The following is a 24,848-nucleotide window of genomic DNA, read 5'->3' on the forward strand; positions in this document are numbered from 1 at the left end:
TCCCCACGAGCATTTTGTAAAGGCAGCAAGCTTCCCTTGAAGCAAGGAAGCAAATCCCCTTGGCAGTGCTGGCAAATATCTTTACACTTTAGAGATGTTTGGGCACGAGATGTGACCTGGGTGCTGAATGTCCCAACCTCTGCTGCTCCTACAACACCAAGCTAGGATGTCACAGCAAGAGGCCACCCAACAGCACTCAGCCACAGTTTCAAAGGAGAATGTCACAGCTCTTCAGAAGGCTCAATCCCAAGTGAATGATACCAGGACCTGGTTGCTACATGTGGCTGCAGAGGAGACTACAAACTGGTTGCTATTAACAACTGAAGAATATTTTGTGATAGGAAGCGTAGAGAAGTCACTGTCCTGTGAAGGAACCATCTTGTTATGGGATGCAGCCCAGTGGCACTGACACACGTCGGGGCAGGAGGAGCAGGCAGCGCACGATCCCAGCATGGGGCTCTGGGAAAGCTCAGCTGGAAGACAGCACTGACCTGCACTGATCTCCCACATCCTGGCAGCAATGACTCTGCCTCCCTCAGTCCTTGGTTCAGCCAACTGTTTTGCAGCTAGAAGATAAACCAGGATTATTTACTCCAGCACCCAGACCTCAGCAGGAACCACTTTATCTTACATCTACTCTGGAAGGCTACTGATGGCTGACATCTTTTCCCCTCTCACCCTTCGCCATAACAACTTGCTCAACCAACACACCAAAAACAACGCTGCCTACGCTGATATAAATCAGATCTTTGCTCAGATTTTTGGCTACTGCATGCCTAAAGCTTAAACAAAAAAGTCTAGACAGAGAAGGCAAAGCACAGATGACTAAGATGACTCGGTGAGAAATCGGGGTACCACAGTGAAGGACATCAGACAGGAGGGATGCAGAATGCGCAGCAAACCAGCCCTGTCTTTTCAGCCCTGAGGCCCAAGTTTTTCCAGCTAATCCCTCATAGAGCAGTGGTAGCTCTTTTAAGACAGCAGTGAGGTTTCTGAAAGCCATCCTTATTGCATCAGCACCAGCCTACACCAAGCAAGAGGAATCACAACAACCACTTTAAGCATCATCAAGCAAGGCAGCTTAGAGAGAATTTACTAGATGCTATTTATTCCTACCTTTGATTCTTTACGTGGTCTCTACAGATCAGGGTACTTAGAAAACATAATTATTTTAATTAGAAGTAATTCAATTAGAATATCTCATTGCCAATAACAACTTTGCTAATAAGAAATGAACACACTTGACTTTTTTTTTTTTTTTTTTTTTTTTTTTTTTTTTTAATCTTGCCTTTGGGGACTCTGTGTACTTCCCCAGATGTGGAAATATTACTCTGTTGTTACCTAATGCTTCCCTCCTGGAGGGTCTGACTCAGTGTATACTTAGTTCTACTGAAGTCTCTCCTTTGCTTCCAGAAGGATTGGTTTGTACTTTTCTACACTACTGTAACAAAGTTAAACCCAGTGCAAGCAAATAGTAAAACGTGCAGCGTGTCTATGAAAATAATGATACCAAGTAGCTTTTGAAGGGCAACCAAATCATCTAAACAGCACAGTGAACACAGTGGGCACGCTTGCTGATAAGTCTCTGCTAATGCCTTTAGAAAAGGAGTGTATTTTAGGCTTCTTCAACATAACTATCATAGGTGAGTGACTAAAGTAATAATAGTACTTCCCTCTAATTGCACAAGTTAGATCTTTTTTGAAACATGCATTTTGTAGCACCTAGCCTTTGTATGCAACATTTGCTAAATAGGATAGAAGTCCCTGGAGCACCAGTAGTGATGGGCAGCACTCACAGATTTCCAGCTTTAATCAAAGCTGGGGTTCCATAAGGGAGACAGAAATCTGCTCAAACCCCTTCACTATGAGAACAGAAGGAGGAGAACACACGTATTGCTGTAGTTAGATCTGACATTAGAACACTTACTTCATGTATCGTGGGTGTTAAGGGTGCAAAACTCTGCTTTTCATATCATCATTCAGGTTGGAAAAGACCACAGCGCTCATCTAGTCCAACCATCAACCTATCACCTCCATGCCCATAAGCACAGCCCTCAGTGCCACATCTCCATGGTTCTGGGACACAGCCAAGGACAGTGACTCCCACCTCCCTGAGCAGCTGTGCCACTGCAGCACTCCATCCATTCACTCTCCAATCCCACTGACGGGGCTGTAAGAACATCACCTCAGTTGAGATGTGGACAATTAGCTCCTTCACACATTTTTTCACTCCCTCATCCTCTTAAGTGGCAGCTGAGGATCAGCAGTTAACGCTGATCTGTCTCAGCCTTAATTGTGATAGTACCCTTGCTCAGAACAGCTTGTTTTAGTTCCTATCTAACAACAAAGGGTCCCATTATCCAAGGGCGGTACTTGAAAGCCTATCTGCAAGAACAGATCTCATGATTTTAATTAAAAGCTTCCATGTATCATTTTCTAAGCTAACAAATATGGCCACACTTGTAATTACGGAATCACCAAATATAGTCTCAAGATCTTGTTAATAATGATACCCTTTTTAAAATCTCATAATCTTAAAAATATATATATATACACATTGTAATTAAGTCACCAAGCAACTACATTTGCCTCCACGAAATAAAGCCAAATCTACTGATAATTGCAAATAACTCATTTCCCAGTGGTATTTCTTTTTTTTTTTTTGTATGCCAATTAGGCTCACAAATCTCAAGCTGTCACCTTCATCTCCAGACATGCAGCCGGCTGATAGCACAGCTCCAAACAAAACAGCCCGCTGCCTCTCATCCCCTGACTAAGAAGGAAAATGAAGTTACTACCACACATTTGTAGTTGTCAGCCCCCAGAGAACAGAAAGGAGGAAAAAAAAAAAAATGTTGTGTATATGACAATTAAATACTTCTAGCTTTTGAGAAGAGTGTTCTGGGAAAGCTCCCAAGAGGCCTCTAAGATTGCGGTTCTTTGGTTAACAGCTGCCTCGTGACTCAAATCCGCACGCACAACCAAGCAGCCACAGCTCCAACAGCAGTGCTGGTTTTTCCCTCTAAGAGGCTGCAAATCCTGGGAGCCCCCATCCAAGACTTGGCCCAAATACAGCGGCGTGCACCTATGGGGTCTGCCACATGCTCTGCTAATTACACCTCCAGGGCTTGCAGGCTTCAAGCAAACACCGGGAGCTGGCAATGCCAGCAGCTCAGAGCACTGCTGCCTTCACTAGTGACAGGCAGCCATCTCAGCAGGGCCCAGGTGCACATGTGCTGCTATAACATCTGTCCTTGGGCACCTGCACAAGCACCTCCAGCAGTCCCTCACTGCCTCTCTCCTCTCCTAAAGCGTCCAGCAGCCCATTTGCTCTGAGCTGCTTTAACCTGCATAGGGAATATTTAGGAACGATCATCTCAATACAGTGATTTCTTCAGAACGTGTAAACAAGATGAAGCAATGGCCTCAAACAAATCAAGGAGCCGACTTGATGAACTACAAAAACACAATGTGCTTTGCAGCAAGTGTTCAGATGCCATGGAATCATTGTGCCACTGTCTGCTGTGTCCTGGCACCCCAATCCCAGCCCCAAAACTCACTGACAGCAAAAGGGACTGCACAGAAGCCCAGATTCTGATTATACGCTCACAGAAAGAGCCAAACAACTCCAGTACAAGCCCTCTGTTTCAAAAAACACCATGAAATAAAATGTACGAAACTTGCACCAAAGTTGAACCACTGAAGTTGTGAGATAATCACAGATTGAACAGAGCCCAGATTGAACAGAACATCAACCTCTGCTCCTTGGCCAAGTGTTTCCTCCTGTGCAGGCATCCCAAAGCCTCAAACTGGTGTGAAAACATGAGCAACCTATGCTGGGACCGATGGTAGCACAGGCACTCAGGGTGCTTCCACTCACTTTGCAGTTCCTTGGAGTGAAGAGTTGATGGTCCACAAAACTGCCACACCTGACGCATAATCAGAGCACCTCCCCATCAACGTCATCACTGCTCCCACTCCTATGTGGGATCACATTTAACTGACACCTTTCCAAAAAAAAAAAAAAAAAAAAAAAAAAAAAAGACACTGACTTTGCAAGTACAAGCTGGGCAAAGTAACCCAGACTTGTATCACCTCCTTTCTGTTCCTCTTCATCCAAAACACAGGACCTCTCAGCTCATGCTTCGCACACCAAGGATGAGGATGCTGCCACAGCCACAGCACTGCCTCTGGTCTGCAAGGAAGAAAGGCTGCACCTCGGGCAGGTCTGCTGCTACACACAGAGCCTTCTGCTGTTCAAAAGGGGATGCTGAGCCCAGCACGCTGTGTCCAGCGCTTGCATGAATACCAGTGTGTGGCAGGGAAGGACAACCAAAACCCTGCTGCATTTGTAACAAACACCAGGTGCTATTTTTAAGGAACAACTTAAAGAAGACAAATAGCAAAGCTGTGGATGGATGTCCCTGTTCATTGCAAGGGAGTTGGAATAGAAGGCTGTGGAATGACCTCATTGCAGCCTTTCAATACCTAAAGGGAGCCTATAAACAGGAGAGGAGTCAACCCTTCGAAAGGGTAGATAACAGCAGGACAAGGGGAAATGGTTTTAAGTTGAAGGAGGGAAGATTTAGGCTGGATATCAGGGGGAAGTTCTTTACAGAGAGAGTGGTGAGGTGCTGGAACAGCTGCACAGAGAGGCTGTGGATGCCCTGTTAAAGGTTGGATGGGGCCATGGGCAGCCTGGTCTAGCATTAAGTGTGGAGGTTGGTGGCCCTGCCTGCAGCGAGGGGGAATGGAGCTCGATGATCCTTGAAGTCCCTTCCAACTCAAGCCATTCTATGATTCTGTGATAAAGGTCCCTTCCAACTCTAAGGATTCTATGATTCTAACAGAAAAAAAAAGAAAAAAGAAAGCTGTGGAAATTAAAATGCCTAAGATGATGCATCTATATCCACTATCAGTCAAGCCTTCAGGAATGCTGATAAATCGCAGCAGCCATAAAGCATGGCAGCTACAGATCCATCACATTTCTGAGGCCCAGACTACCATATACTTTTTTTATTTTCAAATAAAATCCACATCACCATCTTCAAACAGCAGTGTCTGAAAGGCATGCCCCAACCCCTCCCCAGCACAGCTTCAGGAAAAAAAGAGCAAAACAACAGAAAGCATTTGTAACAAAGCACACTGATAGTCAGGTAGGTATTTCATTTTCTTTCTTTCTGAATTTAACAAAAGCCTGGATCTACCAGTCAAATTAAACAGTGTGCAGTAAAGCATTAAGTCTGTATTCAACAAGTTTAATTACTGTGTAAATGAAAGAAATTATTATTCATTCATGACATTTATTTCAGTTCCAGTGCTAGTTGCTTTTACAAAGCTTGGATTGGGGGGCGGGGGAGGGAGGAGGTTGGGTGTATAATTACTACTATATTTCTTTGCCAAACATTAGTGAACTTAAACAAAAAAGTGCTTGTTTTCTGTAAAGAGGAAAAAGCATGTGAGCTATCAACGATGAATCTTAAGGACGCCCACAGGCTTGACACGGTGCCAGGCTCTGATAGGTACACCAATATTTGGAAGGCTGATAACAGAGAGCTCATTGAAGCCCTGAGAGAAGCTCAGGACTCTCGTGGGTCAAAAGCCACCCAAACTATGGGAACAATCCAAGCTGGCTGCCCCTGGGGAGAAACGGGAGCCACTGCACGACATGAAAGATAAACCGGCAGCTGATGCTATCGGAGACTATCAAACAATGCATCTTTTCTGCAGGATTTTCACAGGGCTTCAACTTCAAACAAAGGAAGGGGAAAATAAAAACTGTAAGCTGACTCAGACCAGGCAATGTCTGAGGGAGAAAGCAAGGGAATGGCAGCACAGGGTACACGGGTGGTGCAGTAAGAGACACTTGGCAGCATCCTTCATTCTGCGCAGCGTGCTGAGCTCAGGGGAATGGTTCTTACCTGCTCTGATCCACACAAAGTGATCTACTTTCCTGAGAGTGCTCCAAACACATCTCGGTGACTAATCAGAACATATCTCCAAAAATACACTCTTTTTGGAACAAGTCATCCCTGTACTTTCCTAGCCCTCCAGCTACCAGGCATGTAATTAGCGCACTGCAGGAAAGATCATGCTCTGGTAGAAGTGGCCTCGGTTCACTTTAAAAACAAACAAGTAGAGAGGAAAAGAAAAATTTAAATCTAACCTTGGGCCACACAAGTTGTACGTAAGAAATTACAGTCGATGCTTTTAGGTAAGTGGAAGAAGCAGAAACGATCTGCAGGCCAACAGAACCAAGGGAAGAAGTGCAGTGGTGTTTCACATCCGCATTTAGGCATTCCGTGCACCCCGCTGAGCCAGTCAGAAGATATATCCTTTTTAAGAGATGCTCTGCAGAATTGCTGTGGCTGACTACCATATCTAAGGCATTCAAGTGATCCTCTGAAAGCCTATGAAGTGCACTCAACTACAGGAATAAACACAACTAATTTCTTCATTTCAGAGTAATACATATCAAAGCCCATTCTGAACTCAATCCCACTTCATAATGAGCCTCTCTGAAGTTTGTTCCCAATTTCTTGCTAAACCAAATCAAGCCAACTGGAACAAGCCATAATCCAAGCAGAATTCAATGAACTGTGCCCATTAAGACAGCTATTAATGCTTGTTCTCAGGGTTTAAACCAGGAGATTTAAGGTGGAAAAGAGATTATCCCACATCTGCCTCCAAGACCTCCTTTTGCTGGCATCAAACTGCCCCTCAGACAGACAGATGTCAGAAGGGGTGGGTTTGAGACCCTGACCCAGTATCTCATATTCTACACGCCATGCTTTTTACCTACTGACTGCATCTGTATCACTTCCAGTTCTTGACTATGTTGAAATTTAAGGCTCAGAAACCTTGGACCCTGCTGGTGTGGGCTGACCAAGCAGCCCCCAGTGCAGACAGACCTCCACAACTCCATCCTCCCTCCTGCTTAGGCCAGGGGGTTTTCAGACACAAAGCACTGTCTGGGGCCAAAACCTGATTACTGCTGCACCCTAACAACCATAATGATAATAGGAAAGGTAATTACAGCCAGAAATAGGTTGAGCAGCTCAGTCACGTGAAAGACAAGTGCTTTGGTTCACATCTGCATGACAATAATGACAATTAGATTCTCACTGTTGCTTAAAATAATAGCTGAATTTACGACATTTGAAACAGGAGCCTGATGGCCTTGTCCTCTTTGGACTTTTCGACACCATTACAAGATGAGGCACAAACACAGGCAGCATTCCTTGCAACACCCATCTGAGTGCTTCACCCGTGCTTATTAAACTGCTGTCAGAGGACAGCTGGGCCCTGGGCTCACAGGGTACATCAGCTGTTAGAACAGGCTGGGAGTTTGGGGTTTTCTGGAGGAGGTGAGGGACACACCACCAACCCAACCTCACTGGCCAGTGGCTGTAGGTACGATGCCCTGAATTGAGCAGAAGCAGCTGGGGAAAGAGCCAGCCCATGGATGTGCACCACTAGAGGAGCATTGCAAACAAACCATTTCTTTTCACCCTCTTGGATACCTGAGCATGAGCTGGACAACTCAGAGCAACTCATTAGGCACATTCAATAGAAATAAGGAAAATGTCTCCTTGTAGCTATGAGTGCACGTGCATTGCCTGACCGTGCTCCATACCCCTGCTCCATACCCCTGCAGGCTCTAGCTTGGCTCCCTCACTCAGCAAGCCTGGAGTTTTCATCTATTCAAGGGAAGAACAGCCACAGAAACAGGACAACAGATGTACTTATGCCAATCTGCCACATGAAGCAGTGCCATGAGTGGACTTGAATTCCCAATTCAGGAAAAAGGAAAGGCGGGAAAAATTTCTTGCACTGATAATAACAGAGTAATTTTTTTTCTTTTTTTTTTTTTTCCCCACATTTATTTATTTATTATTTTCATTTCTTGTCCATTAGCCTGGAGTTTCCATGCGTGCCAATGCAGGCTCTTCTCTGACCCTAGAAACTTTACCATAGAGGGCAACAATATTCCCCTCGCACAGCGAGCGCTCAGTGGGAAAGAGCAAACCTCACCAACCCAGGCACTCATGGGCAGCAGCCAGCCAGGCTGGAAAGCACACACAGCCTGTCAGTAGGCATTTATACAGCCAGCTGAGATGCACGAACAATTCATATAAGGCAACACCAAAAATAAAGCTAATTACTTTAGGCTTGTGATAAGAGAGATCCCTTTTCTACAGGCAACTTCACAAGGTCACCTCTTGCTTTATTCTCCCTCTTTTTTGAGCATATGACATTGAACTGATTTCGAAGCTTATCTAATTCCACCTCATGGCAGGAAGGGGTGAAGACTTCAAAAAAAACAAACAAAAAAACATGGAGATGAAGAAAAAGCCAAGCTGGTAGAAGAGTTAGGGCAATATTTATAAAAAGAAAAAAAGAAGAGATTTTCTTACAGTCGAAACATAACCACAATCACAGTGTTTAAGGTCACTTCCTCTCTTCATAGAGCTGGGAGCAATGCTGTCAATCAGTCCTGAGCTGGTAGTCTCAGCTCACTCTGAGTACACAGAGAGGCACAGAATCAGAGTAACATTTACCCTCTGGGGCTGGGGGGATGGAGCACACAGCTTCCAACTGGTTCCAAAGGTCCTTTGGGAAAGACGGGGCCTCTGCCTTATTAGTGCTGACATTCAGCTCTCAGAGTAACAGGCTGATACCTCCTTAGTTTAATCACAGAATCATTGGGGTTGGAAAAGATCTTCAAGATCATTGAGTCCAACCACCTAACACTAACCAAGGCTACCAGTAAATCCTGTCCCTCACCACAGGACACTCACTCACCTGTACCACATCCACATGTCTTGCAAATACATCCAAGGATGGCAAATCCACTGCTTCCTTGGGCAGACCGTTACAATGCCTAACCATCCTTTCTGTGAAGAAATTCTTCCTGATATCCAATCTAAACGGTGCATCTCAAATCCATTTCCTCACATCCTATCACTTGGCACCGAGAAAAAGAGACCAACCCTCAACTCACTGCAGTCTCCTTTCAGGTACTTGTAGACACCCACAAGGTCTCTCCATCAGCCTCCTCCTCTCCAGACTGAACAGCCTCAGCTCCCTCAGGTGTTCCTCACGTCTCCTTTGCTTGTTCTCCATTGCTCTTCCCTGAATGTGTTCCATCAGCTCAAACATTCCCATAGTGATAGGCTCAAAACTGAATGCAGAACTCAAGGTGTGGCCTCACCAGCACTGAGTACAGAGGGATGAGCTAGTCTTGCTAATCTCTAGTCCTGCTGGACACACTACTTCTAACATAGGCCAGGATACTGTTGGCCTTCTTGGCCATTTGGTTCATGTTCAGCTCTGTTCACCCCATTTCTGCAAGCCAGATATCCTTTCAAATCCTTCCCCAGTCTCTTCAAGAGATCTCCAGGCAATGTTTTCTGTGCCTCCAGCTTTGCTCAGCTCCCCATGCAGAGTTACCACTGAGGACCCATCCCACCCAAGGCTCAGTGGCAAACGGGAGTGTTATATGTGCTGACAGAGCAGCTCCCTTCTAACACATACCATTGCCTGGGCTCAGCTGCAGGAACATCCTCAGCTCAGCCAAGAGCAGAGGCTCTAGGCTGTTTGCTCCTGCACTTGCTAAAATGCTGACCTAGTCAAGGAGAAAATAAATAATCCATTGTGTTAAGTCTTCTGAGAAGAGAGTCTGCCCTGTACAGATATGTGAACTGTGTACAGACACATGAATTGTCTTAGCATACATAAGGCAGTCCCAAGGTGAAGCTCTGGCCCTTCTAAAATAAAAGTCAAACCCTCCCTGCTTAAGCATGGGTCTGAACCTCACCCTTGCAACTGGTTCACGTCATTTCTTTGGGCAAATAACTCTGAGATGGGTATTATTACACATAAAATGGGATATTTACTTCATTTTCAAGGTTGATTCATTGCACGACGCATTGAGGTCTTTAAGGTTAAGATATCAAGACTCTTCTCTTACAAGTTCATCCTGAGACAATGGCACGAATCTGCAGCTGTCCAACTGCCATTGGATTTATCACACTATATGTTACGCTGGGATTGTATGGCATGGTTGCATGCAACCACAGTGTCAATGAACTGATAAAACGACAATGAAGTCTTAGGCGGACTCAGGAGAGACCTGGGACCTGGGTTGTGAAAAAGACCTGGGTTCTCTCTCTCTCTTTTTTTTTTATGTTTCTTTAATAAATAACACTGAACCACAGATCTAGAGTCAGACGATAAAAGAAGCAAACAGATGCTTGGTGTAATATTCAGTATCAAATAGAGAATCTGTTTCTCATTGATCCCAATAAGTACAGGTACTTATCTCCATGAAACTCACAGTCTGATATCCTGTCATCCACTCTTAGAGATGCTCATGTACTTATAAGTGCATCTCCAGCCAGACACATTGACTTTCACGGAGCTGATCAGGTGAGGCAGGATTAGAGAAGGAAATTAAAGGTTACTGCCATTTTCTTCTCTACAACCTGCTTCCTGAGTTGAAATTACAGACTCTGTATCTAAACCATGAAGACACAATCAATACTACACCCATGTTTGGTAATATTTAAAAGGTATGGTAGGACTGGAAACGTGCACTCACACAGACACACACACAAATCTTTCAGCTGTTTCAATTACGGTCACGATAAAAATCAGCTTCCATCCCTGTAGGGAGCCTTCCCAGGTCAGGGTTGACCAGTGAATGTTCCACACAGTCTTTGTATTTGGAAAGAAACATTTCTGGACACACAGGCTTATGGTGGGACTGCACAGGATTCGCTGCTCTTTGGAGATACACACAAATCTTTCCTGATATATTCATACATCTGGTCTCAGGGATGCAAAGCAGTCTGATGGGCAGTCAGCACCATCAGATGTCTCAGCCCCTTGTTTTACATCTATCTCAGGATCTTGTAAGATATTCCTATAATCAACCCTCTGCCAGCAAAGCGATTGGATTTTAACAACAACAACAACAACAAAGACTTTGAAAGGACTGTGCCACTATATTAACCACCATCCCAATCCTGTGCAAACTCACAAGATCAGGTAGAAAGCAATATGAAATCTCTGGTGTGCTACCCAGGACCCTTTCTGGAGTATCTAATAATTATTTGGACTTATTAGCTATACCTTCTGCCAGGCTCAGTGGTGAATTTCTGAGGTCACAAAAGCAGCAGGTCTCCCAACAATCTCCCACCCATGACAGCAGAAGGACCCACGTCCCTGTTTATAATAACCTACCCTTGCTGAGAGATACGTGACATTGTGTTCTCTGTCATGCCGTAGATATTGTGATGTCTGAGCACTCAACAAGCCAATCTTCCTAACCCAAACAATGAAGTACCAGCCTGTACCTCCAGACAGATGATCCAGGTTTCTCTTTAGTTCCTCCTTTTCAAATGGGAGAGAAAAAGCAACAGTTTGTGCTCAGCTGAGTGCCAAGATAGTGCTCCAGCCAACAAGCAGGAGCATGGGAAGCAGCAGCAGCATGTGGGCTTGCTGTGCCCCTCTGAACCAAGCTGCTGCCCTTACTGCAAAGCTTCACCCCATCTCTGGGAGCAAACTCTAACAGCACATCCACAGCACTCATAACCACCATCAGGGCCGTGTCCAGAAAGGCAGAAGCAGTTTTCCTCCCCCAGAAACATCGTATTGTACCAAATCACTGCCAGTCCTGACAGAAAGAGGGGATGCTTCCTAGGAGTAGAGGCATACGTAACACCTCCAACGTAACGTATGGGTGCCTCTCTCTTAAATTTGCTCTCTTGACCCCTTCCTATTTCAGCAGCCTGCTCTCCCCATCTCCTCAGAGCTGCAGAATGCAGCTCATTTCAGAAGGGCCCAGAAGGACATGAGAAGCAAAGACTTTTTCTGCTTGCATCAGATTCTCCACTTCGGTGACATCAAAGTTAGGAAATCCAAACCAAGTGATAGCAAACTGAAGCAGAATGGAAACGAGCACAGAATCGTCTTGGAGAAGCAGTTGATTTTCCCTGTCGAAGCACTGCTGCTAATAAAGTAACACAATTGCAGCTTTAACTCTCCTGGATTGACAACAGAGTTGAATCTCTCTTTCAACCTGTCATAAGATTTTTAATCCAAGAAGCAGCACTTCCTTGGCACCGTTGCAATTGTTATATTTTTCCAGCTTTTCTGATATAGGGATTTTAATCTTTTTAGCCATGAAATGACTTCTCTGTACTAGCACTCATGGAAAAATCAACTATTGCTAGCCATACAAGCTGCCAAGTTCCTGAGACCAGATGGAACGACTCCTAGAGCTTTGAAGGAGATCGTTGACAATCAGAGAGAATACACTAAACACAAGTGATGTTTCAAGAATGCTGGACAAAGATTGATTGCAACACTGAAAAATTACAGAAGACTAAACAAGGAAATAGAAACACTATCCATTTATCTCTAGCATCTGTATCATGTAGAACAATGGAAGCTGCAAATTCTGCTTGTATAAGGCTACAAAATAATGCAACCCACATGTGCTCCCCCCATCACCCCCTGAGAACAGGATTCCATGCCCTCTTCTGACTTGGAGAACAACCCCATCCCCTGTGGGAGCTCAAACTGGATCTAAGTCATTTGCTAAGTGCAAAGCAAGACCTATTGGGAAAGGCAAAAGGAGACATTTTATAACTCATCTCAGCATATGCTGTCTCAGCAGCCTTATCTGCCATGCAGCACAACTCAAACACGGTATATTGGAGCTGCCATCGAAGTGATGCCAAGTCAAAAGAGTGGGGGAAAAGACCATCTATGGAGCTTTGAGCACGTTTCTATCATTACCACGGAGTGATGTGTGGCACCTCCTCTAATTTCCTCTGTCATCTTTTGTGGTTTGTGTTTGGATGTTCAAGGGTACAGTTGGATACAGAACCCGAATCCGTAACAGTCGGTGAAACCCTACCCTGTCTTTTTAAGCAGATTAGGATCTACACACAGACCTCTAACCTGCTGTTATCGTGTTAGCTTTCACAGCTCCTTCCCAAAGGAATAAAACGACTCCAACTAATTAGACTCCAACTCTCCCTATCTGCCCCACACTACCATAGGGCTCCTTTTCACCTCCTTCAAATATAAACATAATTTAGGCCTAACAACTCGTACAAGGGTGCTAAAGAGCTCTCTAATGCAGTAATTCACTCATCTTGAAACCCACAATTTCCTGACAATTAACTGCACCAGTCAAGACCTCAATGCAGAGCCACCTCCTTCTGATCTCTTTCAACCTGCCTCTTATCAGAGCTTCCTCTGATGACCCCAAATTCTCCTATCAGGAAGCAATGACCAACCCTCGCCTTCCTCCATCCCAATTGATTTTGCAGATGTCTTTCATGCCTCCTTCACCATCACCTACTCATCCACTGTAGCTCTTTTAGTTCACCCAGGGGCCATTCTGCACCTCTGAATTGCCTCAAAGCCCTTCTCAAAGCTTTTGCAATGTTGGAGGTCGAGAGCTGCACACTGTGCTCACGATGTGAGTAAATTAAGGATTTCTATTTTGTCATACCAATACTGCCTGTCCCATTCTTGGTACTTTTCCTAACATTTTAGTGGCTTTGTCTTTTTTACAACTACTGAGCACCATGCCTGTGTTTTGGTGGAGATATCCATTACAGCCCCAAGACCTCACCTGTGTGCAGGAAGCAGCTCTGAGTCCACCATTTTATTTAAGGCATCAGGGCCATTTTAGGGCAGAATCCACAGTCCTTAGAAGCAGCAGAGACATACCCACAGGCTTGCCACCATAATGAATTTAGATCCAGATGTTTCCACTCCGCATCTCTCCTCTGTTTTGCACTCAGTTTCTGCAGCTACCTCACACCGCAACGAAACATTATTTTAACATTCCCAGCGTTGATTCCTACACAACCAGTATCTTCAAATTTGCTAAAAGCACACATAAATATTTCATAGGGCAGGCATTGCTGCTTTCCCATCCAATTGCAAACAAAATTATTTTTTCTCCCAAACAAATCCAATAACTTGATTATCTGATCTGGTCCGCTCTTATCCTTCTACTTTACAATTTTCAAATATTTGCAGTTGTAAGTCTTTCAAAGTTTTAATTTACTTAAAATGATTCACAAGCGCCTTGTTAATCTTTTATCAGTTTTATTACAAACTGTAAACAAAACCCAGTTCTTAAATAATTAAAGGGCAGAACAAGTCCTCAGGCAAATGAAGTCTAGGAAAGAAAAAAAATAAAATCAGAGTACGCCGTTCAATTTGTTTCTTCCCATCTAAAGAGTTGGTGAAATTGACTTCAAAACAGAAAATCATTCTAGATGAGCAGATTGGGTGTGATATCCCCCCAGCCTCCCTCCTCTACCTGTCCTGAATATTAATCTCGTTGCCTTGTTCAGCACTAAGCATCCCACAGGCACACAAGTCAGAGGATGTGTCCTGAGCAGCCCCTCAGAAGAGCTCCTCCTCTGTGTGTGCGCCCAGCCACAGCCTCAGCACATCACCGCATGGCCTAGCTCAGATGCACACAGACTCACACCATTAGGAGCTGCTCTAAAAGAGGCGTCTTGAGAAGCAGAAGTTGAGAAAGGGGCTGAAACCATGGCAAAAGGCCTTGGATACAAGAAAGCACATTTTGACCCCCGGCCTGCAGCGAAGTGTGCAGCTGGCTTTGAATGCAGGGCCTCCAGCAGGAGCCCACAACCCACCCAGCCTGGTCAACCACAACCACCAGCGTTACATTCACACACAGCCGCAAAGCTCGCCTCTGAGATTTGGACTGAAAAGTGTTACGTTATAATAACGTAATTATTACTGTTATTGCAACCTAGCCTATCATCCAGCAACTCTTCCATCAATACAGCAGCGTGGAGAACGGTGCTCACTGACACCAAGCACCCTGCCATCGCTTTGGAAGCGTTCATACAAGGTTTCTAGCTTTCTGATGCATTTAAAATCATATTTCCTTCCTGTTACAAAAGAAACCATTTCTAATGAAGCTCTCCAAAGCGTTGCAGTCTGAAGAAAACCCGAGCCACTACGAGAGCAAGTCTGTGTAAATTCCAATTACCTTTTGAAGGCTACACTGCCATGCACACAAAAATGAATTCAAATGCGTTACACACGCTTAAAAATGTGTAATGGATGCATTGCTAGCCTATTACATGCAGTTCATTGTGCAAAGATTTTTGGTTGTATGTTCTGTGCAGCGGGCTGTAAAAGTTGCTTAACTGAAGAAAACACATTTGATTAAAAATTTACATCAGAAGAATATAACAGGGTTTTTTTTTTCCTTGCTATTTTACCTGCCACCGACTATTCCCATCAGTGTGTGCAGCTCCCCTTACTCTCCCAAATACACGAATAGGAATAGAGACAGAATATTGAGGTCTAGGCCTCAAAACCACATTAAAGACAAAGCTGCCCAGGATCTGGCTCCAGCTGGAACCGGAGAAAACAACATGCTTCCACTTAGAGATGGGAGGATCCTGAATTGACTCCAGGATGCTTCAACAGCTTCTGCTCCAGTGACCCCAATTTGTGAGAAACACCACGGGGAAAACTGGTGGCACTGGGACTTCCCAATGCACGCCTTGCCTGGCATCTGCCCAGGTCAAGCAGCCCTCCAGTTGTTCTCCTGTGCAGGATGCAACAACTGCCCTGGATTTCAGGAAGAAAAAGCCCTTAAATCTCTCCCGTTTTGCCAGAAGAAGCGAATGAAGCTCCAGATACATGGGTGCTTCTGAGCCTTCCCTTCAAAACAACACGGGTTAGCGATAAGCACTTAGAGCAAAAAGCAAATTACAGCTGCTCAGGAGGATCTGACATTCTTCTTGAAACGCCTCCATCTGAAAACAAACAAAAGCTCTCTCAAGGACTGCCCAGCTACCAAGAAATGATAGAACTGGAGAACCCTCCACTTAAACTAGCTCAGTAAACAACACTTTGCCCAACAGTATTCAGCACTGCTCTCCAACTACTCAGAAATCAGAGCTGACATTCTGACAGTGCGGATCAGCTGGAGAACAACACAGAGGGCACAGAGTGAGCAGCTCACAGCCTGCTCTGCTCGGATGGCTCTGGGACCCACAGCTCACGCTGCTGTAACCACAGACACAGCTCACCCAGCACACAGGCTGGGCCAAAGGCAGCACAGGCTGCTGAAGCACGAGGGCATATGTGTACTAACCTGTATTTACAGGTAAGGTAAGTTAGTGCATCTATCTTCCTGAGCCGTTTTGATCAGGCCCATTATGCGTACACAAGCACAGAAGACAAATTTCACTCTTCTTTCTAAGATGCTGGTAGTCACAGCTGCAAGGTGATTTAGGGAGAAAAAAAATCAAATCTTGTAAAATTCATAGGCAGGAAAGGAAAAAAAAATGGACAGTTAAGACTGATAAACAGACTGAACTGGGTTTCTGCAAGGCAATTTGGAAAGAGAACCCTTTGGTGATCACCTCCATCAGTTTAAGGAGTAACACATCCAATTTCACATCTGCAGAAATCCATCTACAAAGCAGTAATGAAAAGCAGTAGGAAAAAAAAAAGAAAAAAAGAAAAAAATGAACTATTAAATAAAATCAGCACAATGAGTTCCAGTAGCACTTCAGAAAAAGCACTTGGGTTCCCACCTCCCCAAACCAAGGACAGTCTGAGCACTGAGAGAATCCTAGAATGGCCTGGGTTGAAAAGGACCACAGTGATCATCCAGTTCCAACCCCCTGCTGTGTGCAGGTCACCAACCAGCTGACCAGGCTGCCCAGAGCCACATCCAGCCTGGCCTTGAATGCCTCCAGGGATGGGGCATCCACAGCCTGCTTGGGCAACCTGTTCCAGTGAAAGGATCAGCTCCCCAGCAAAGTGTAGCCATCCCACGAACAGGGAGCAGGCTGGTGGGCTCGCTGCTCTTCTCTGGTGCCTTTGGCTGATCCCAAACAAAGGAAAACGGCCATCACGGGTAGGCATTGCTGGAAGAGTTCATCCTTCCAGCAAAAGCACCGCTCTGCAACCAGAGTGATTTACCATCCCAGCATCCCACCTGTGTGTCACACGAACGCTGTGTATATTTCAAAATCCAGCCTAAATAAAACCAAGGACTCTCTGATAATTTGTTCCCTACAACAACAGGGGAAGAAACAGCCCCAGTACAAGGAACACTGCGGGGGAAGAGATCATGCCACACAGCAGATAAATAGGCACATCTCTGTCAAACCATTCTTCTAAAAGGAAAGCAACAGAGCAAAGTCAGAGAAGAAATTAAAAGCTAATTTCCTTAGAAACACAGCCAACACACACACGGACATGGGCACAGCAGCCCTTACAAGACGCATCGCTCGCTGCCTGTCCAGAAAGATGCTTCCTGCCTCCATCCCCCCATAGAGCCACACATGAAATGAAAGGCACATCTGCTGTGCTCCACACAGCTCAATACTGCACCGCTGAATTACTGGGTGCAGACCTCATCACCCTCTTAAAAAGTAATTTGGAATTGGGGCTTTGATTTAGATTGGCTTCATCTTTTACTTTCCAAGTGCAACCGGTAATAATGCAGTCTGTGAGTTTAACATTTGAAACAGGGGTTCCATTTACCTCTTTGTAGTTACTGGAGGAAAATGACTGTAATTGAAATCTTTCTGCAGGAAATGAAGCCCTTCAAACATTCAAAGTGGTTGCTGGTCCTTAAGGCTTTTTATTTTAGCTGTCAAAACTGTAAGCTGCCTTTCAGAGTAGCAGGAGCCTTATGTTAGAAGAAGGAAGGGAAGAACCCTGCATCTCAGATCTGGGTGTTTCAGACCCTTTTTCTATCCAGGACTCAGGCAGCACTGGGAACACAACAATTAACCTCCACTTTAGTGCAGTTACATCTATCAAATGAAGTCCTAAAGGGGCAAAGGGCTTTTCAAGGGCAAACCAAACCTTTCAGGCCCTCCAGCACCAGATCCATGAACTCCTTCAGCCTCGAGCAGCAGCACACGGAGCCAGGCTGCCCACTCATGCTGCCTCTATACACTTCTCCCACACCTTCTAGAAGAATTCCATGCATCTCCAAGAGCTTGCCTTTGTTTTTGTTTCCTTCCCTCAGATCAGACTGATTTCCTCCTGTCAGCGTTATTATTCCTACGGAACTGCTGAATTTTAATTAGTGTAAAGGCAGTCAGACTGAATATGGGCATTATGTAAAAAAGGCTTGAGTTCAAATGACCTTGTCTTAATCCTTTGACACAAAAACTTTGTGGTTTTTCTCCTTCCAGGAGGCTCCCTCACCGTTTATATAATAGAATGTTGGCAATTAACTTGATAATGAGCTCAAGATGAAGTTGTGTGGGTTTTTACTTTAGTTTTAATACCCGATTATTTTAATTGCAATGAAAAATACAGCGCTGTGCAAAGGTTGTATAGCACCTGTCTAACATGACATGGAGTAACCACTGGGATGACCTGAGCCAACAAACAGCCCAAGCACGCTGTTTTATCCAGCATCTACCTGTTGTGTGCAGCAGGAGTGTATAACTGCCTGCAAAGTTAGTTCTGTCACGTATTCAAATAGATGTGCCTCATCATAGAGTGATCTTCCAACACCGAGATCTTCCAAAAGAAATCAAATTAAAAAAAAAGAAAATCTGGAATGACCAGAGGCAAGGATGTCAACTTCAGCTCAGGCAGCTAATAAAAATGTCAATGAACTCATTTACGAGAGAATTAAGGAGGAGGAGTGGTGTAACTGGGGTGGCACACATAAAGCAGCTCCTGATCCAACTGAGATACTGCAGAGGGCAGAGATCCAACCCCGCCATGACCTAACAGACCTACCTTGAGCTGGGATCACACAACGCTTCCCAGTGAGCCAACAAATCCATGCAATTTTTTGCACGCTGCCAGAGGAGTCATCACCTTATTTCTATCCACTCCCAACTGTGTATTTCCAAGCACACCACGCCGATCTGACTGGGAACACAAGCAGCCCCAGAAAAGGAATACAGCCCATTCCCACAGTTGGATCAGTTCCTGGATGCGTGCCACGAATGCTGGCAATGCAAGGCTGCAAGTGAGAGCGTTTGCTCAGAAGATGGCAGACTCTAAACCCACCCAGCCACACTGCTGTAAAGAGCTGCTTCAACACTTAATTTCCAAGGTTTTCCTGATTTAGTTTACGTAAAACCAGTGTCTAAAACACTGATAGAGCTGCAAAATGATTTGACCTGATTTTCAACTTAGTTATTTTTGGTTACACCACCACAGCAGCACTCGTGTGCCCAAGGTGTCCATCAGTTTCACAAAGTCCGCCCCACTTCCCACCCACATCACAGCAGCACAACTTTATGTGTCAACCAAACCTGAAGCTGATGAGGAACAAAGCCCAGCATACACCGCAGCAGCAACACGGGCACAGCACGCCGTGTGTTTGGGTTGTATGCCTTTGCCTCACAGCTAAGATGTGAACTCCTCAAGCACCTTCTTCCATTAGGAAATGCTTATTCCATGGAAAGGACCTCAGTGTCTCACTATGAGGGATAGTATTATGGTTTGGACGTTGTGTTTTTTCCCCAAGAGATGAACGGACGCAGCCGCTTCCCTGGTGAACCAGAAGAAAATCCCATCGGGCACAGCTAACTGTGAAGAACGCCGACCAGATGGCTTTCCTGGATGTCACCCACATTCCAATTTCCCAGGTTGTAATCCTGAAAACATCGTTCTGTGAGGGAACTGCTCTGATAGGTTATGTAACACACAGCAGCCCTGGGACTGAAAGCCGTTATCTGCTCGGGTCGGTGAGCCGAGGGCTCTGTGGCTGAATCACATGGGTTATTACAAAATAATTAACATACATAGATAAATCACAAACGTAGTAACATCCCTCCAAGTAACCAGCCTCACCCACTGGTGGATAACTAGTGATTTCATTAGGTTATTTCCAGGAAGAGTTGCATAGAATGCACAGAGTCAATCTGTTTTGCTACAGGTGCTTATAGGTATGAGCTGCCTTTAAATAATGTAGAATTAGTGCTGCTGAGATAAAGTACAACTGCCTAATAAAGTAGACTTTGCAGTCCAATTGCCTCAGTAAGAAGGCCAGAACAAATGAAAACAGAATAGTTAAACCTGAGACTTTGTTAAATGGGCTATTTGCAGCCAGGGATAAATGATAGCACAGTCTTGTTAGGTGAAATATATATATATATGTATATATAATATATATGCTTTCACTGCATGCAGTATAACTTGAGGCACAAAGACGAGAAATAAATCAGTCTGAGACTATTTTCCAGAATAGAAAATTTCAGGCTAACAGCACATACATTCATTTTTCCCCATTTTAAGACAGCAAGCTGCAGCCTGCTCGAGGACAGCTGGGCAGCAGGCAGCGAGGCTCCTTAGCATCTTCCCCAAAAGCACATCTTGCTCCTTTCCCCATTGCACTGCGGGAAAAGGACGCTGTGAAGCGAACATCCCACCGGCTCGTGCCGTGCCCGGCAGCAGGACCAGCCGTAGGGGCTGGCAGGCAGCCTGCAGAGGATCGATGCTCAGCGGACGGCCGTGCTGCAGAGCCGGCACAAGGAGCTCCGCAGCTGCGCTCGCCCCATCCGTGCACCAGGCGCGTGGCTGGAGCGCGTTGCTGCGGGCACCGAGCAGCGCTGCAAGCCCACAGCAAACAGCACAACCAGCAGCCTCACAAAGCGTGGCGCTCCTTTTGGATCAATGCAACTTCCCCCCCCCCCCCCCCCTCCTTGCCCGGTAATTATGGACAATTAAATAGTTAGCTTGTCACTGAGAAAATATAAAAGAGAACCGACTGCCCGGCAGAAGCAGGTCACATCTCAGCGCCGGCTCTAGAGAACAGGAAATATTTCTCCTTTTCGAGCTCCACGCACACGAAAAACGTATACATCCCCACTGCTGCTTTGTTTTAAAAAACAAAAATAGAAGAGTGCCACAAGCACCAGATCTGAGCGCTGGTCCCCGCTCTCCCCGCACGGAGCGGTGCTGCCACTCGGGAAGCCGTGCCCGGCGCTCTCCCCAAGCCCCAGAAATGCCAATTCACAGCGGGAAAGTTCTCAGTCCCGCTCAGGGCAGGATGGAACAGCAGCTCCCCAAGCCAACGCGCCGCTTACCTTCTCCGCATACTTGAACTTGACGTAGAACCAACTGGACTTGATCATCGTCGCACCTCCCGCCCTCCCTAAAGAACAAAAAGCACCCAAGCGTATCCCGCTGCTCCAAGAGCGACTCGCCGGCACCGCTTCCAATCTTTCACGGGGGCACAGCGGCGGTTACGAAGGGGAGGAAGAAGAAAAAGACGGGAGCCGCCGCGATGCCTCGTTCCGCCGCCCAGCCCAGCCGTGCCCCGCCGGCGCCGCGCGATCCGCTCGTGCCGCACCGCAACCCGCAACGCCTGCGCTGCGCCCCGCCGCCGGCTTGGCTGCCTGACAGGAGAATTCCTCACATGGACTTCAGCTGCCTTCATCACAAATGGCACATGTCAGTAAAGCCAGGAGGCTGGCTCCGGAGCTGGCAGCCTCCCAGGACCGTGACCTCCCCCAGTGGGATGAATAATGAATTCCAGCACTTCCCTCCAGACACGGATTAACACCTGGCTAAACATTATTCTGACAATGAGCTCCCCCCGCATCGCCGCGTTAACCCCTCGTTCTCCCGGCCGATGGAAGCTGCCCCCTCCCCACCAGGGAAAGATTACAGCACTATATATAGTTTAGAAACAAATAAAGCCTCTTAAGCATAAAGCAAATATCTCCTTTCCGATTCTGCGGCTGCGGTAATGCCGCCGTGTAACCAGAGCAGGGGACGGGGAGTCAGTCCTGCTCCTCTCCCAGCCCTGCCCGTGCCCTCTTCTCCGGTGCTCCGGTGCTGTCAGGCTCCTGTTTTAAAACAGGACCTGCAAAACCTCTTGAACAAAAAGCTACAGTTACAAAAACGAATGCATAAAAAAAGCTGGGAAGGCTTCTAGCAGATATTTTTGTCCGATCAGAAGGTTCCCTGTCTCCAGTTTAATTAGACACATCGATCTGGTGGAAGCTCAGTGCAGATCTCCAAGCGGAGCACTGAATATCACACTGCAAAGCACAGGACAAGTATCATCAGTCTGCTGTACCTGCACTGTATGCAGAGTGCTGCACTGGGGCAGAGCCCTCTGGCCCACCATCCAAATGCTTGGAGACTCATAAGCAAACAATGTAAGAAATCTCAAATCCCACAGCATCCCACCCATTAACACGCAGCCAAATTCATCACACAACCAGCTGAACTGCTTTGTTCCCCATGTAGGGAAGCAACAACCATCTCCACTGGTCCTTCTCATCATTCCCCATACCTTTTCTACGTCTACTCCATCTTCATCCTAGACCAAGACAGAATAAATATACATACCATGATACACCACTGACTTACCAGCTCCTGGTACACACACAGATATACACGCTGGATGAGACTGACCCTGAAATCTAGTTTATCGACACTATCTCACCTAGAAAGTACTATCAACACTGTGTGAAAGCTGGGAGAGGCTGGCTGCTGCCTCACTTGCCAACAGAGGGCTTTGGAACTTCTCATAAACTGAGATTTACACAGATAGATCTCTACCTTCCCCTGTGGAGCCTCTATAAAAGGGTGGTAAAACGCCCCACATCACCTCCTGCAAGGAAATCGGAGTCTGGGAAGGTCTCCTACAGGGAACACTTTAAAAGCAAGTCAAAATATTGGCACCTTCTATTTTCTGCACTTAAAAAAAGCTCAATTTCCCCTTGCTGCGGGCCCACAAAGTGTCCTGCTATCACTCCAGCCCCTGCAGCAAGATGCACTGCCTGCAAGCTCTGAGCAGGATTTATTGTGGATGCCAAACATGAGCCAAGAGCTCAGCTCATCCTCCAGCTGCCCGTGCCCACACAGCACGCTGTGCTCTTGTACCCAATTACAGGGAGTCTGCTTGCTGCCTGACCCATGAGCTCCCAGGAGGACCCTGGGGCAATGGCACAGGGCGCAGCCACTAGAGAAGCGAGCCCTGACATGGAGCACCAAGCACAAACAGCTGTGCCTCAAAGCAATTACCGGGCCCTGGATGTTTTCCACTGGTTCATTAGCATCTGGCAGGACCTAAAGTCTCAGGGTCACAAAACACAGAGCTATTATTTTATCTCAGGAAAATGCACAATGACGTCCCTTGAGAGATGTCCTTTTGTAAGCAGAGGACGAGCGCAGAGCAGGGAGCACAAATGCAGAATTCCCAACAAATGCATCCCCCAGCCCAGCTTGCCAGGCCACAGCACTGCTCCTTCCTCATCCCAGTGCTGGAACGTGCAACATGAGCACCCACAAACAGCAAATATCAATGGCTGCTCAGCTTTACACAGGCGCATGAAGAGCACTGAGATTCTCAGCTGGGCAAAGCACGCCCAACTATTTATTTCAAAGCTTATTGTCAGTGTTTTGTCTGAAATGTATTTCAGTTTCGTATTTTAGAGAGTTGTTGTCTATAAAATGCATCACATAACAGCTCTGCTTCTGCATGGCAATTCATCTTCACTCGTTACAGGAACTGTTGCCAGACAAACCATACCTCAGCCTCCAAATGTGCTGTAGAGTTAACCTCCACATCTCTGTTTTCCCTTCCAAACACTCATCAGTTACACGAAGTTCAGATTCTAAGCTTGTGCAGCCAAAATCCAGACTTGATTTTCTATTCCTCCCCCAAGAAGAAATGTATTTTGATAGAATATTTACACTTGTCCCAAAATAAACGTGCTTTGGTTGATTGGGAGGGTTTTGTCATACCATAACGTACCATTTCAAATGTGAAACAGCATGGAAAGGGACTGCAATAACATCCTTTTTAACAGACAAGTGCTTCTGAGCCTTTTAATACAAGCTAATGTATATTTAGGTCTCGATGTGTTCATTTCAGTTATCCCCCATGACAAAGCCTGCTGCTGGCAAACCAAACTGTGAGCAGCACAGATTTGATCTGTAAGCCACCCAAAATCACACTGCACCTCCTCCTCTCCTCTTTGAGTCCGTGTTTGCTGTCAGTGCAGACTAACATTTCCATGGTGCTACGTGGGAGGGAGGGAAGGCACGATTTCACCTCCCGTGCACCCCAAGATAAACACTCTGATGCACCCACTTTGCAGGGACACACTGCAGAGCCAAGCAGTGACCCGAGAGCAAGCTCAAGAGCACTGACCCCATCCCTGGGAACGTGAACCTCTGTGTGCATATTGTGCTGTGAGGCTGAGGCAAGATGATGCATTTGCAGCAGGGCCTACATCCAAGATGAATTACATCCTCTCCTATCTGCCTGGCACTATGAGAGCAGAAAATCATCTCATTCCTATTACCATAATAGCTTTCACACTTTTCAACTCGAGTGAAGTGTGGGAGTGTTGGGGAAAAAAAAATGAAACAAACAAACAAAAAAAACAACCAACAACACAACGACGACGACAACAAGGATAAATAGGAAGATCCCATCTCCAGAAAAATGTTTACAGTAATTTTTATAATTAGCCTGCAAAAAGAAAGGCGATGTCGAATGACTTTCTGCATTCCTGGACATGCCTCAGAGTTCCCCTGGCTCCTGATGGACCACTCAGAGCACCGATCCCTGGAGGACTTTCTGAGGCTGAGAGCAAAGCCCGTGGGATCTGCAGGCTCGGGGAGGAACTCTTACCCAAGTTCAGAGAACTGCAGGGTAGCATGGTTTACTTTATGCAAGGCAATAAGCACTATTTTAAATGAAGTGCAAGAGCCAAAGCTTCAGATGCCTGTTTCCCAGCATTTCCCCTGCTTTGACCTTGCAAATAACAGATCCATTGCAAAGTTTCTGCATTCTATAGCACTGTTTCTGT

General features: G+C 45.9%; 1 protein-coding gene across 7 annotated transcripts in view; it reads right to left on the minus strand.

Annotated features, from left to right (window-relative positions):
• The window catches only part of AUTS2 (activator of transcription and developmental regulator AUTS2), a 659,297-nt gene that overhangs the window by 448,030 nt on the left and 186,419 nt on the right, over positions 1-24,848 (minus strand). The window contains exon 1 of one of the 7 annotated variants that reach the window (XM_085240907.1): positions 21,102-21,164. The exons of the other annotated variants lie outside the window; for them this stretch is intronic. Within the exon in view, the coding sequence (XP_085097033.1) occupies positions 21,102-21,149 (48 nt within the window). The 5' untranslated portion in view covers positions 21,150-21,164. Of the gene's footprint in view, positions 1-21,101; positions 21,165-24,848 lie in introns of those variants that run through there. 7 annotated transcript variants of the gene reach the window in all.

This window comes from Meleagris gallopavo, chromosome 21 (genome assembly GCF_905368555.1).
Source record: "Meleagris gallopavo chromosome 21, MGAL_WU_HG_1.1, whole genome shotgun sequence".
NCBI classification, from domain to species: Eukaryota; Metazoa; Chordata; class Aves; order Galliformes; family Phasianidae; genus Meleagris; species Meleagris gallopavo.